This window comes from Corvus cornix, chromosome 2, assembly GCF_000738735.6.
Source record: "Corvus cornix cornix isolate S_Up_H32 chromosome 2, ASM73873v5, whole genome shotgun sequence".
Taxonomy (NCBI): Eukaryota; Metazoa; Chordata; class Aves; order Passeriformes; family Corvidae; genus Corvus; species Corvus cornix.
The window spans coordinates 113928966-113945005 of NC_046333.1; the positions used below are offsets into that span (position 1 = coordinate 113928966).

Below are 16040 nucleotides of genomic sequence, written 5' to 3' on the forward strand. Positions count from 1 at the left end.
AAGTCAGCTGCTCCCACAGAATGCAGCTGTGGGGAACACAGGCAGAGAGATTAGTTCAGTCTGTGGGACACAAGCTCATCTTACTGGGGTGATATTGAATTGAAACCAGTAAGATGTGATAGACACAGGTTGATTACTTGCTGAGTAATGCAGTGCAAAAGACACCATGCACATATCCTCCCATAACAGCTTCCCAGTGTTCCAGTCCTACCTCACAGGACTCTCTATTTCTCCAAATACTGAGTTTGCAGAAGCCTGCCAACCCTGGCTAAATCAAAACAATCTGAAGCTTTGCCACAGGCCTTGTTTACTGATGTGAAACTTTGCTTTGATACTATCACAGACAAAGGGCATATAATAAATTCCAAAAAAACCCAATAGAACATACCACGAAACAAAAAACAAAAAACAAAACAAAACAAAAAAAACCAAAAAAAAAACCAAAACAAAACAAAAAAAAAAAAAAAACCCAACCATGGACCAAATGAAAATAACTGGTCCTCTGATCTCAAACAGATGAGGCAAAAGGAAAGACAGTAAGAACTGTGTTTGTCAGCTCTAGAGAAAAGACACTGCAGTGTTCACACATGGAAAAGCTCATCACAGGGGACAGAAAATGTTCTGTTCTGAGCTTCCATTTGGGGCAGGAAAACAACCAAAGTGTTTACAATCACAACAAAACGTCAGGGTTTGAAGAACAGATTTTATAGAGCAAATTATCTGGAGAGGCTGTGGTTCTGCCATCACTGGATGTTTTTTGAAAGGATTCATGCAAGATTGAAAAGATTGATAGAATTTGTGAAGATTGGTGTAGAGAAGTCTGATCTTGATGTCACCTGGCAAGTTTAGTCCTTTATACCTAATGAATAGCTCTATTAATCCAACATATTTTCTCCCTCAAGGGCAGGAGTCACAGAAGGAGACTCTCGTGAAAATTTTTGAGCTCCTCCACATCTGTGCATTGTGTTGGCAAATAAGTCAGTGCCAAAGGCAGAAAATGAGTGCATTGCAGAAGCTGCACCCTAGCTCCACTACTGAGCTATTTTCTGTACTGATTGATGAGGCACTCCTGCAAAGAAAATTATGTGGCGCCTTTTTCCCCACTTGAGATGATGGAAGTTCTTCAAAACTGACCCAGTTCACCACTAAAATGGATCTCTCTCACATGCATTTAGCCCACAGGAGAAAAGGATATACTCTAAAATTCAAACATGGATCAAATGAACAGAGAAGGTACGTCATCATTATGATGAAATCTCAGCTCTTAGTGGCAATTCATGAAGTCATTTTCTCGTTTGTTGCTCATCTAGGTCACCAGATAACGATACTTAAATACATTAAAGAGCCAATTATGATTTAAACTGCTCAAAGAAAATGACATATGACTTCTAACTAGGACAGCATAAACTGCTTAAAGTATTCAGAAGGAAACACAGTCAGAGATATTTTGTACACACATATGATGATGATTACAAATCACTGTCTTCTCATATACTGTGAACATGCCAAATGACCATCTGGTACAACTTTGTCAGCAGGCACAGTTCCACCAGAGGTAATGGGGTCATAGTTAATTGGCCAAGAGCTGGATTTGGCCTACAGTTTTTAATGACTCCTAGAGAAGCTGCTGTGGCTATCAGTCTAAACTTCCCAATCCTGACAGTCTCAACTTGTAGAAGTCATCAGGTTATTCCTAACATTTCTCATTTCTCTTTGCTTTCAGCTGAAAGGAAGATGGTCTGTGCACCTGCTGAGACATTGAGATACATGCTGTGGCTTGGACATATTCACAGAAAAATAGAATTTCTAGGTTTATAGTAGTCAGCTATAAACTTATAAAGCCCTTTGACTGCCTTTCTGGGAAACTGATGTTATAAAAGGGGAAAATAATTACTTTGAGGGCTGTGTATAAAACCTGATGTCTTTTGATGCCTTCAAACATTACATCAATATCAGCAATGACAGTAGAGGCAAATTGTTTATAGGTGTGCTGTACAGACAGCTACAATTCCCTGAGTAATGACAGCAGTCCACATAAGCATCGGAGGTTTATTAGGCCCAAAATCTATTTCTTTGGCTACCAAGAGAGAGGAAAAATGCAGATTCCTCCTAGTCAGTTTTCTATTAGAATTGCATTTTTGACCTGACACAGTCAAAAAACCCAGACATTAACTCCACAGAGTAAAGTTATTGCTAAAGTTAGGGGATCTTTTTCTGGGAAGAAGAAGATTCCCAGTTCAGGCAATGATAAACTGAAAGGTGGGTACAAACACTACTGTGAAAAAACTTTTGCACACATTAAGGTTAGGTCACCTCCAGCACTTGCATGTTACCAAGAAAGTGCCTACAGAGGACCAGTATGGAAGAATTCCCCAAGAAACTTCTCGGTACTCAGCATGGTAGGGCACCTCTGTCATACTACTGCTGCAGTATGGGGAATAAGCACGTTGAGTTTCCAAAGCTATATTCACTTTCAGACAACTGTGCCTAAGACTTTAGGTCACAAAACCTGACTCAAATGCTAGCTTCTAATAAACTCCATAGCAAAGGTGACATTTTCATTACTTGGATTGTGAAACTATAGGCAAAAAAGGGAAGCAAAACTCCATGAGGAGCCTGCAGCACAGTATTTATGTCATTCTCATGGGAGCACACAAGAGTGTGAACACCTTTTATTCTCAAGTATTTCTGTAAAGGAAATAAAGAATCACAGAGCAGAGAGTGTGCTCTGTATGGTGAAGTATCATTTGCTATACAATGTAGCTAGTAATCTGAAATAAAATAAGACAGCTACAAAAAATCATAGTTACAATGAATCGAAGGTACTTTTCTTGTCCTTTTTCATGTATTTACTTAATAATTTATTTGCTTGGGTTTTAAGATTGGTGATATCCTGCTGATCTAGGTAATTATGCACCAGAATATGGGACAATCAGACCCAGGCTGTGTTTATCTCTCTCCATGGTATTAGCTTACAGATAATAAACATTTATGCCAGTTTGCCAAAAGATGCATATATTACATTATTAGTAATTTTTTAGTAATTATTGACAATGAATGTGGTCAGTATTGCTTGTAGCATTAAAAAAAAAAAAAAAAGAAAAAAAAAGAAGTTGTTTGCACTTCTGATTTTAGGGATGCAAAAATTTTGTCAAATGTATTGCAAGCCCATAGAATTCTGTCATTGAAAAGGCAACAAAAATGAAACTAAAGTTAGATAGATTTTATACCATGTACTTTTCAGAAAAAAAAAACCCAAACATGATAATCAGGAAAGCTGAATTATCCTCTTGAAAAAGATTGGCTTCCCAGGGTTATATTCCAGTTTATTGCTAGCACAGCATGAAGGAGTCAAAGTGTCAGGCAGATGCATAGGGTCTATTGTTCATCCATCCTGCCTCTGAATCCCGTGAAAAATACCTTTTCCTGGCAAGATGCCAGAATCATAGATCAGTTTCGGTCAGAAGGGAACTTTAAAGGCCATCTAGTCCAACCCCCCCTCAATAAGCAGGGGCATCTTCCTCTCGTTCATGTTGCTAGAGCCTGATGTACAGCATCACGCTGCCCACGCCCCGCGCCGGGACGGTCCCGGGGCCAGGCAGGCGCTGAGCACTGAGGTCTCAGAGACAGCGAGACCAGCAGATGCCACCTACAGCTGGGATTTTTCTCCCCATTGCTGCACTGCCAGACCTCGGGAAGAGATGTGACTTCCGGTAAACAAACGCATAAGTCTCTTTCCAGCGCCCCAGCTTCCGACTTTTAAACCATCCTCTCTGCTGTTCGCGTTACCTGTCTCTTGCTGCCCAGATCGAGACGGACACGGCTGTAACTCTCAGGATCGAGCAAAGAGGGGCACCGGCACATCCGTCCTGCACGGACCCAGCACCGCATCCCGCCGCTCAGGGAGCCGCACCGCCGCAGCCAGGCTGAAACAGGTCAGTGCATCCTTGCTCCACTTTCAAAGTGCTCTGTGCAGTCGGGAACGGGGTGGGTTTTGCTTTTTGGGGAGCATACCGAGGACACCGGCTCCCCCAGAGGGCAGGACTCCTGCCGTGGGCGCCCCGAGGTCGGCGTGGAAGGCGACCGGGTCGGACCTCTGGGCTCCCAGGCGAGCGCTGTCACCCTGCGATGGTCGGTCACTTCGGAGGAACCCGAGGCTGAGCACTGACCCTGCACGGCACTCACCTGTGTGGGAGGAGGGAAGGGGCAGCCTCTGGGTCACTTGGCTACTGGATAAGCCCTTGGTAATCTTCCTTTGCTCCCAACAGGGTGGTGGTGGGCAGTTTATGTGAGATTTTGGCTTTTGGATGTGCCAGAGGAGACAGCCTTGCAAAGAGCAGAGGTCTCACCTATTTTTCCCCACTTCCAGGTCATCCTCACCACCACTGATCCTAGCCATCCTCTCCTGTAGCCATGGAGAGTTCCTCCCTCCCTGAAATCAATTCCTCATGTGCAGACTGCACTGGGAGAGGACATAGGGGTCTGAATATGTCCACTCCTCCACTTAGCCCCAGGTACTACATCATGGTGCCTGTCATCTACTCAGTCATCTGTGCTGTGGGACTGACAGGCAACACTGCTGTCATCTATGTAATCCTCAAAGCACCAAAGATGAAAACGGTAACCAACATCTTCATCCTCAACCTGGCCATTGCTGATGAGCTCTTTACCTTGGTGCTGCCCATCAACATTGCTGACTACCTGCTCCTGCAGTGGCCCTTCGGAGAGTTCATGTGCAAGCTCATCATCTCCATAGACCAATACAACACCTTCTCCAGCATCTACTTCCTCACTGTCATGAGCATTGACCGCTACCTCGTTGTGGTGGCCACCACCAAGTCCAGGAAGATGTCCTACCGCACCTACCGAGCAGCCAAAATTGTGAGCCTCTGCGTCTGGTCCTTTGTCACTGTCATCATCCTGCCCTTTACTGTCTTTGCTAAGATACACAAGGAGCAGGGGCGCTCCCAGTGCGTCTTCGTGTTCCCCCACCCCGAGAGTGTCTGGTGGAAAGGCAGTTGGATCTACACCCTTATTCTAGGCTTTGTCATCCCAGTGTCCACCATCTGCACCCTCTACACCACTATGCTCTGCAGACTGAGACATCTGCAGCTCCACTGCAATGCAAAAGCCCTGGACAAAGCCAAAAAAAAGGTGACAGTGATGGTGGTTGTTATCCTGGCTGTGTGCCTGTTCTGCTGGACGCCCTTTCACCTTAGTGCGGTGGTGGCCCTCATCATGGACATCCCACAAACTCCACTCGTCATTGAGATTTCCTACTTCATCACCAGCCTAAGCTATGCCAACAGCTGCTTTAACCCTTTCCTGTATGCCTTTCTGGATGACAGTTTCCGGAGGAACTTTCGCAAACTGATAGATTGCAGATCCGCCTCATAAAGCCAGCTCAACCCTCTGCCCTGTCCTGTGTCCCTCCTAGAGTCACCTGCTTCTCCTGGATGACTCCAGTCTAGAGAGTGCTTTCTCTCCAGTCTCCTTGTGATGGCCCACAGGGCTTCAGGTTGTCTCACTACCCAAGACACGAATTGGGGCCTGGTGCGTCTTTCTCAATTGTCCTGCACTCATTTCCTTAGCACTGCTTTCCTTGCCCTGTGTTTTTGGTTGGTTGGTTACTTAGTTAGTTAGTTAGTTAGTTAATTAGTTAGTTAGTTGTTGGGTTTTTTACATTCCTTCTCTCTAATGTGCTTTCTGACCTAGGTTTGGAGCTGCCACAGGTCTCTTTTCCCTTTTTCAAGGCATTGTTTTGTGAACTCAAGACACGTGACTGTCTCAATCACTGGTGATTTGTAAAGCTCAATAAAAGTGTGTTACCAACTGTCCTGCTTAATGATTCCTCAGTCTCTTTCCGTACCTGCAGGACCTGCTTACCCAAAGTCTTGCAAACTTAGCAATATTGAAAAGGCACAACTCCAAAGGATAAGGAATAAACCAAGGTATTGAGCTCATTACGTTTTACAGGGGACTAAGATAAGGTAGTCAAAATCCATGATAACATGTAACAGAGCTATCAGTCTGGATTTAAGGAAAAAAGAGCAAGTCCTCCCTAATGAATAAAATACACAGGTGTGGGTTTGGAGCCACTTGCTGCAGAAAATAGCTTAACAGTGCACTTGGTCATAGTTTGCAAAAAAATGCAGCTTTTGTTTATATCAGAAGTGGTGAATACTTTATCATTTGTCATGTGTTTATGGGCTATTGCACTTACAGATATTTAGTTTGTGGTCCTAGAAAACAGAATCAGAGGGTATCTTCAGAACCAGTTACCTTTTAAGGGTTTGAAAAGATCTTTCTGAAACATGGAGAATATCCTGACTTCTTCCCTTAGAAATCACAAATAACTTGCAGTGGTTAGGCTACTTTTAAACTATCCCTCACATACTTGTATTCCACTTTTTGGTAAGATTTATTAATATTTTTCTTAAGAAGGAGAAGTGAAAAAAAAAATATAAAAAAATACCCAAAAGAAGGTTTAATTTTACCTGAAGCAGGAGAGAGAGGGTGAAAGTTTCACTAGAATTCATATGTCCAAACACTGCATGAGGAGGTTTTCTCCTCCTGTCTCATCTCCTCTTTTAGTCCTCTAAGGAAATCTACAAAAATGTTGAGGACTGAGAAATATCTGCAATCACTTAACATTTCTCTTCTTAGAGGTGTTCACTGCACTTCCTGCAGCAGATGCTAAATCAAAGTAGCACAATTTTTTACATATTTTCACCTCCTCTGAAAACAGAGAGATAGGGAATGTGGCTAAGGAATTGCATTTCCACTTACACAGGAGGGCATGATGGTTTTCAGGAGGTGCATAAGGATTTGTATGGCACATGCTCAAGTTTGCAGGTTGCTCCTGGGAGACCTTGCACCAGGTCCTTTCCCACTGCTGCAGTTTAAAGATCTGCCATAAGCGTATGGAAAGTTTCCTTTGTGAAATCCTTCCACAGAAACTCCAAATAAAAATTTTACTTGCAGATTATAGCAATTATGCACCCTGATACTTTATAATAACATATAACTGGGTTGACACTTAAATAATTTCTCCTTATAAGACATTGATATTCCCTGGGACAGTCAATGCTAAGTTCAACACCCAGGCTAGCTTTTATGGAAATGGAAGGACTCCTTTCGGGAATGACAGTGTTGTTCTGTTTCATTGGAGGGTGGATGATTTGACTTCCATCACACACAGAAGCTGGCCTTTGGAAGAGCAAGCCCAAAAGGTGTGGAGCACCCATCTCCACACTGCATAGAAAAAGATGTGCTTCGAGAACCAGTGTCCCACACTTTATCTTTCTGCCTGAAACAAAGCGTAATTAAGTTTTCCCACCAGCTGCCTGGTGGTCAGTCACTTGCCATGGAGAAAGAATTTAGTCTTTATGGGCCAAGTAGCAAAATCTCTCTTTGTTTAGGCTGCTGCTACACACACCACCTCTCTTTTATTCTTCAGTCATCATGTCCACAACAACATTATTTGCTTAAAGACTGCATGCAGTTTAAAAAGTAAGCATCTTTATTCTCCGAAAAGACATTTGCAGCACCGTTGTGCCCTCTTTGGTGGTGGTCCTTCCCTGGAAACTGATGAATGCCAGTGAAATAAAATTCTCTGTCAAACAGTGACCATAGTGGCACAGATTTGAACATTGTTTGTGATAGTGACCACCTAAGTGCTTTGGTCATGCTGCTATGCAGTTACATTTGTCTCATCACCTGTCAGGGCTTCTTTTTACCCCAGAAATATTACTGAAACTTTGGTAGCTTTGTTGTGCTTCTGAAAAACCTACTCTGTTCCTATACATCAAACACATCTCTGAGATGCCGACTGATAGTTACAATAAGTTATAAGAACAGTCAGATTTGTATTCCATTTTTATCTAGCTTTGAATATCAAAATTGTAACTGTTCCTGAAAAATATAATCTGGTTCAAGTTTTTAAATAAATAAACAACTTTCTAGTCTAGATCAGTGTGGAGAGGGTTCTTTAAAATCTTTGTATTTCTCAGGAAATGGGAAAGCATTTTAAAGTATGCCTTTTCTCTTAGCCAATGTTTCATTTCATTGTCTTCCCCATGCTCATTTTTTGTTTTCCTAAAGGGAAAATATGAGAAGAATTATCTATTAGCAAATTTCACTTCAAAGTAACTTGGATTGCTTGTCTTTTTTCTAGTAGAATCATAAAAATGCAAACAGAATACCACCTGTTGTAAGCACAATCCTTCCCTAAATTCCTTCTCATTCTGAAGCCACATCTTACCTATTTTCACAGTAGGGTGAACATCTGAGAAGAATTCACTGTTTCTCCAAATGCTGGAGTTTTCCCAGGGTTGTTGGTCACAGAGCAGACTGAGGCTTGAGCAATGCCCAGCTCTGACAGGGGTGTTCAGCTCAGTTTCCTGCACTGGGCAGCCCCCACCTTGCACAGCTGTGCTGTCTGCAGTGTCTGTGACGTGTCTGGGAGCCTATCCCACTGTAGGAATTGCAGAGGAAGTTGAGTCTGGAGAGCCTGAGGAGGGTCCTGAGTGCTAAGTAAGGCCTCCTGGCACCTTGCAGAGCTTCAATATGAAAACACAATACTTAGTTCTTGCTTTAGCATATGCCTGTTTTGTTTGGGAGACAGAACATTCTGGCAGAGCCTAAATGTAACCCAAACCAATACGCAGCAGGAGAGGTTCAATTTTCAATCCTGCTGGTCAGCAAGGATGGCTTGGTGTTGTATAGATGCTAAACTTTGGCTCCCAGAGCAGCAATAGATGATAATATAACAATACATTTGCTCCCTTTAAGCATTTCTTTTTTCTTTTTTCTGGAGGAGGAGTTTTTGCTCCTGTTCAGCCCATGTTTAACCAGCAATAATGAAATTTAAGAGTGTCACATTGGGAGACAATAGAGTTGCTGTAAGGAAGTATTTTATATACATGGAAGTATTTTATATGTATGAAAATTATTAAAATAAAAATGAATTCATTTTTTCCACAGCATAACTATAACTTGCAACTGATATTGCAGATATTTGATACAGACTACCAGAGGGAAAGCAGAGAAAATAGAAAAACAGATTATATAAATAAATAGAATAGAATTAAATTTTCTGGCTACTTATGCCTTATCCTTTCCCTTGTTTATACTCCTCTGACTGGTGTTGAATTCAGCATTTTGAACTGTTGGCCACTGCCCAAAAGCATGCCTCAAATTTTGTCTGTGAGGGGGATTTTTGGCGGGGAACAAGATGTAAGGGGTAGGAAGGGTTGTATTCTCGGGACTGTGGTTGGTTAGAGCACAAGGAGAATACACCTGTATAATGCCTGATGCCTTGCTCTGCAGAAAGCAGGGATGGGAAAACTTCTGGGACACAGAAGGGTCTGAGCCTTGGATAAACACAAAGGAGGACAACAGGTGTTTGCTGGTTTGATTGCAGTAAAGCCTCTTAAGTCAAGGCAGGAGAGAACAGTGTCATTTTTTTCTGTTTAAGTCAGTATTCAGCTTCCCACGTGCCAAAATAATGTGATTAAACAGAACCAGGCCTCCAGCTTGTGGCAGACTTGTCAGCACCAAATCTTTTCAATACCTTGACTTCTAAAAGACATGCACTGCTTCTCATGAACATCTCCCTGTAGTCTCTATATAGCAAGCTATAGAGACCCCGAGGGTAACCCTGTGTGTGACTGTCAAGCCCCCCTTCAACCAGGAACCTGAGTCCATGTGTCCCTTGGTGGCTCAGACACATCCTGGGAGCTCTGGTTAAAGACCTCTGGCAAACAAATATTCCTTCAGGACCATGAGTTTTCTATAAATTGTGTTTAAAAATCACCCTGCATACATTCCCAGCAACAGCAGAGTTGCCTGACTATTCCTGAGCCAGCTGCCCTAAACCCAAAGCTGATGTTGACCACCACTCCTACATTTCTGGTTCCAGAACGTTTCCAGTGCCTGCTCCTTTTAATCAATGAAAATGATCCTTTTTTCCTAATAAAATGCTTGTGAGCAAAATCTTCAACAGTTTTCCAAAATAAGTACTCCCATTTCTAAAGAAAATTAATACTCTATTTTTAGGTCTATTATTTTTAGTAATATTTTTGTCATAAGGACTTTATCTTAAATGAAGAATACACTAATTTTGCCTAGTTATGTTTGAGCAGATGGAGTTTCCCCCTATGAGTTCAGAAGTTCTGGAATTTTCAGGGCCTGGAAATAAAATAAACATTCCTTTTCCAGAGACTATTCCCATGAGGCCCAATTCAATGGCAGGATATCCAAAAGTTTTAAAAATAAAACATAATTAAATTAATTGCTAATTAATCAAAGAGAAAAAAGGATCTTCTATTCACCCAGTGCAGACAGCAGATGAAAGAGCAGTTTACAGGCTGGAATTTAACAGACCAACATTTAGTCTAACACCAACATTGTTGTCTAATGCACACAGCACAACATGCAGCGGGTAAAACCCCTGTATGTTCACATGTGCAAAGGAGGCAAGTTTGTATTAAAAGACACTGTGGTTCTTTTTCTGGTAAGCAGCTTATATGAGCAGCCCAGTCATGACAGGGAAATATTTCTGTTCTTAACCCTGTCTGAGGGCTAATTGCTCACCAGTGTCAGTAAGGATCTTGCAGAAAAGCCCAACCCAGTTACAGTGGTCCCCAGCCCCTTCAGCTTGTTTGGCCTCTTTCTGCTTCAAAATAGTTCCCTTGTGGACAATAGAAAAATTTTCTTTCTCAATAGAGCAAGTTCTTTACGTTGTTTTGCCAATTTAAAGCATGATTGCAACACAAGGCAACCTCTTCTTCTGCTTTACAAAGTAAAAGAAAAATTAATTAAACTCTGCATAGGTTTTATGTATTTTCCATTTTCCCCATCTTTTTTCACTTTCATCTTTAGGAAGCATGAAGAAGAAGCACAAACCACCAACTTATTGCTCTCTGAAGGCTCCACAAATGGTTCCAGAATCTTTTTTACTTACAAAACCTTTATACCACCAGAGGGAGTACAAAGACAAATTATTCAGCAAATGTACTGAATGGAAACAAATTTCTGCTGTCATGCCTGACACTTAGCATGCATTTTTCTATGTAAGACATATTTTCCTCAAATTTTATTCAAATTTATTATTCTATGATAAACAGAACTATAACAAAATAGCTTTAATAAAGGTCAGGATTTTGTAGAGGCGTGATCCCAAAGCTGCTTGCCATTTTTCTGTTTCTTTGTAAGCATCCTCTTCCAGTATATAGTAACAATTCTCACTAAGAATGATGTCTGGATGCAGCTGAGGACACAGCAGGTCCTCACATTCCCACTCCCACTCAATCAGCCCCCCAGAGAGACTGGTTTGGGGGAGTGTTGGGCAGGTGTCACTGACATAAAGCAGAGCCTGTGTCAGCAGGCAGAGGCCAACTCTCCTCCACACCATTCCTCAAACCAGGGCAGCCCCAGCTGCCTCCAGGCAAGGATTTGTGTGTCTCTGTACTCTGCTTCACCCTATTTTCATTAACTGGAATTTTTTTCCCCATTTGCCTTTTTGCTGTCCCTGGTTCCCATTATCCCCACACTGTATTTAATGTTTAGGACACTTCCCCTCCTTTCAGCTTTCAGCCCCGAGATGGCACTGGTTCTTCACTGACAAGCCATCACTGTTTTCCTAAACCAGAGTTAAAGACTAAAATAAAATGTTCCAGAGCACTAATTAGGACACTGTGTTAGAGGATAATAAAAATTAGCAAGGGGAAACAAAAATATACTGAATTTTTTATTGCCAAATATATATAAAATATCATGAATTCTTATACAATTTTTTTTTAAATGGAGATTAGTACTTTCTAACAAGTATTGGTTGAATAAAGTATGCTGAAAGCCTAGGAGTAGTTTGGGTTAAACCTAGATTAAAACTCCTTTTTGCTCCTAGATTCAAATTTTCAGTTCAGACACTAGACAGATCAGTAAGGGAACAGATTCTCAACCAAAATTCTCAAGTCCTTAAACAAAACTGGGGATTTTCTTTAGAGAAAATATGTCCAAAATATTTTATTTTTTTAAGGCGTATATTAAGTAAAAGAAAATCTGTATGATTCTAGTAAGGAGCAAGCAGCTTAATAATTTAAATATCTGGCAGAATTCTCAGGAGCTGTAAGTGCAATGGGCTTGGATACAGTTAGTGTGATTTTCATAAATAAATAGCTAACAGTGTAATGTGTCTTTATAGAATATTACAGGCTCAGGTGTTGCTACAGTTCCCTTCAATATTCCAGTGTATATTTATGTTTCTTGTTGCATGGCAGTCATACAACATGCCCGTGTGGCAGCAGATCCCTTTCCTGTGGGAGGAAATCTGGGCTACACCACCTGGCACCTGGTGGGTTAGCACTCCTCAGCTCTAGCTCTGAGGTGCTTTTCTTCTGCATTACATCCCTGCCTAATGAGGCCAACCCAAATTAGTAAGAAAATGTTAGAATAGTGGAGGTGCTGGTTGGTTGTTGTTATTTTCTGCTGATACTGTGGTTCCACTGAGATCCTAAGTAGTCTGGGTTGTTGTGGTAGACATTCACCCACGTACAGAAAATTAAGAGCTTCACAAGAGAATTTGCAACCTGACAGAGACAGACACTGTCTTACTTTTCTGGGGACACTGGTCTCCTGGAACACTGAGAGGACCATGAGCCTGCTTCCCTCCTTGTGTCAGGAGAGACATGTATTTCCCAAGGTGTACTTTTCATTTCTGCATTAGATTCACCTTAAAACTGAACCTGAAAAATTGTGCATGGGCTTTTATGCCTCACTCCCTGAATCTGTGTTACAAAATGGATCTTCAGCTAAAGAAATAACAAGGCTGATTTCTGGTTGGCATAGTGACATAGCAGCAGTATGCTATATAAAACTACCATGTGATTTATATTAGGTACCTATGGAAGCTATTGTCTTCATATTTGATGGGCCTTAGAGTTTGGCATTTGTTCTCTGTGATGAGCTAAAGCTACTCAACTATCAGCAAGAGTTTGTGTGACAGATCATTGTTGGTTTGTGGTGCTGCAACATGTGATGAGAAATTTGGACAACAAAATATGTAAACTTATTATAAAGAGAGAAAGCACCTAGCTCTCATTTTTGGAGATACCTTGACCAGTTTGAAAAACCAAACCCAAAACCAAAAAACCCCTGTCTTCTAAGGAGCACTGAAGTATTAAAAGGAAAAGATTCAAAAGATTATGGTAATCTTTCCCTTCTTCTAAAGTTTTGATACTTCTCTGATGTTCTTGTTCATTCACAGAGGCTATATGTGGTAAAGAGAATAATAAAATGCTAAACATCTCCTCAAAAACTGCTATTCCCAAAAAGCACAGAACAAACTTCAACTCCCTTGACAAACTTTTTCAGTGTGATAAAGAGTTCTGCTGACTCTTACTTAAACTCCTCTGAAATCAAAAACACATCAAGAAATGTCATCTAGATAAATTAATCCTGGTATAAATAACTTAGCACGCAATTAAATAAACCAAGTCAAACCAGAATATATGACAGGAGAACCAATGCAGAAATCACTCTAACAGGCCCTAGTGGAGTTAGCAAACATATTTTGAACTTTTTCCTGTATCAGTTACAGGACTCTTATTCAAGGTTGATTAAATCTGAGATGGCCAGTCTCCATCCCTCTGTGACTAGGCAGTAAATGAGGTGGCTCTCAGTGGCTATACTACACAGTTAATTTTTTCCATGTTTTCAAGGACCATAACTACTGAGTCACAGTACTGTAGCCAGAAGCATTCAAGACGAAAAATAATATCCATTGTAAAATGCTGAAACAAATCCTCTATTTCAGAGTTACCATTCTGGATCAAACCAATGGTCTCTCATGTCAATCAGTCTATTTTTAATGGATCCTATATTATGTTTCCTGATGTGGTGATGCACAGCTGTTTTCAAGGACATTATTACATAATGTGTGTGGGCAGGTGGCAAACATTGTTACCTGTCAGAATTAAATCTGGCAAGGCAGAAATAGAAACCTTTTACAATTCTTTTTATTATTTGTACAATGAGAGCATACAGTGGGCCAATAGGATTCTCCTGGGTTGGGCATTCTGCAAAACACTGACGAAAAGATTTTGGTCATAATAAAATTAAAACTAGTCTCTTTAAAGCAAAGAAATAAGTGGACAAAGGAAGAAGTTCTAAAGGGTAGGAAAAGCAAATTATGGATAAACTTAGATTTCTTTCCAAAACATGGCCTGAAATTTGAGAAGAAAAATAACAAAAGAGAAGACAGAAACTCTCTAGCAATCTACAAGAGGTGAGCAGATGACCCTACATATTGCATGTCAACAGGGCCCAATTCCATTCACCAGTTACATCTACTCAGAGAGGGAATGTTTTCCATCCACTCACCAGATTCAGAGGGCAAGGATAGGGAAATCCCTAAAGCAAGGATGAATACCTATTCTAGTTTATCACAGCATGTGAAAGACAAATGGGGTTATATACAATGCCAGTATTCATCCAATATGTAACTTTATTATCAGCACCTACATGCTACATTAAATTAACTCTTCAGAATAACTCCACAGTTAGGACAGATCTCACGTACTGCTCTGGGGAAGTCCAGGTTCCACTGTTTTTTCTCAAATTCAGACGTTGCTCACTGAAGATGTTAAGTCAAGACTTTCTTTTCCTCCTCTGCCCTATCAGTCATCCCATCAATCTCTCTTTACAAGTTCACAGGTGCTCTGCAAAACTGATTTCTTCTACCTTTTCAGGGTCTTTGACATGTCCCTATCAGAGAGTCAGGCTTCACTGTGCATTTCCTCTTGTCTTCTGAACTGCCTCAATCAAGTTCATGCTACCACTACAATGGAATGAAGTAACATGTTCTTTATTGAAGTGTCAGCTGCTCTTCTGTTCCTCTCTTGTCTACTTTTAGGAGACTCCAGCATCCTCTGCACAATTCCTCCCACTGCTCCTGCAAGGGGAATTTGTCATTTATGGCGTGCTGCAAAAGCTTTTAGGAATTGCAATCCACCTGCTAAGAAGTTCACACCTGTCAGGGGCCATGATGAAAAGCAAAGCAAAGCAAGGCAGCAGCAATGTTAATTTTTAGAGGATGTAAAAAGAAAATGTGGCATAAATGAGTAACTGCTTCCTTTGTTGTTAAAAGGTGTTTGTACTCAGAAAAACATCTTGCAGCAATTTGTTGAAAGAGAATCTGACCCAAAGTTAGCTGATATTAATAGGAATGGGGAGAAGAATGGCTCTCAGATGCTTCCATGCTGGGGATGCTGCACACTGTCTAAGGAACCCAATGCAATTCTCCGACAAGGGCTATGAACCTCCTTAATATGCAATGGTAAAATTACCAATGTTATACTTGCAATTATATGTATAAATCACTACTAAACACATAAATAAATGAAGCAATTTATGACATTAGATGAAGAAATTATGAACTTAACCATATAATTTCTGTTTTATAAAATTGCAGAGAAAAAAAAAGAATGCTATGAACTAAAGATGTGGCTAAGCACTACAAGCTATAATACTAATATGTACAAGGAATCAAACAACCTAAATAATTTACTAAACTCATGAAAATCATACAAATCTTAATATTATAATTTCCAACCACTTTCCCAGCAATTTTATTGCAATGAATGGGTCCAAAAACTGTGTCTTCAATACTGTTCATAGTACATTATATATGTATTATAACATAGTATGTTAATTCAGTTGCTCCAAATTTAAATTACAGAGTTTTTTACTCCATTCTAATTTACTTTCTAACAGAAAATTTAACTGGGCAGTATTTTATTATTAAACAAAAAAATCTGATTGTCAGGTTTTGTGTTTCTATTGCATGTTGTATGTGTAGAACAGTAGCTACAATATGCTAAGTAGAAAACTACAGCTAAAAATGAATTTTCTACATATTTGGAACTCTGCTTACAAAAATTAAAAGTAATTGAAAATGCCTGAGAAATTTATGCAGTGTGTAATTACAAAGTGCTAGAAGTACGATTATAGACTTGCTAATAAGCTTTTCATTTCCTTCC

The 16040-nt window shown here is 40.5% G+C and overlaps 1 protein-coding gene and 1 long non-coding RNA gene across 4 annotated transcripts in view; one reads left to right on the forward strand and one right to left on the reverse strand.

Annotated features, from left to right (window-relative positions):
- LOC104690393 overlaps positions 1-3870 on the reverse strand; it is a 28363-nt gene extending 24493 nt beyond the window's left edge. For 2 of the 3 annotated variants that reach the window (XR_002045782.2, XR_002045780.2), the window contains exon 1: positions 3790-3868. This is a non-coding gene — a long non-coding RNA (uncharacterized LOC104690393). Of the gene's footprint in view, positions 1-3789 lie in introns of all 3 variants that reach the window. The other variant, XR_005601569.1, reaches the window with a different exon arrangement.
- NPBWR1 (neuropeptides B and W receptor 1) lies at positions 3852-5833 on the forward strand. Its single transcript, XM_010401178.4, has 2 exons — positions 3852-3935; positions 4370-5833. The coding sequence occupies exon 2, from the start codon at positions 4414-4416 to the stop codon at positions 5395-5397; it is 984 nt and encodes a 327-aa protein (XP_010399480.1). The 5' UTR covers positions 3852-3935; positions 4370-4413; the 3' UTR covers positions 5398-5833.
- The last annotated feature ends 10207 nt before the right edge of the window (positions 5834-16040 follow it).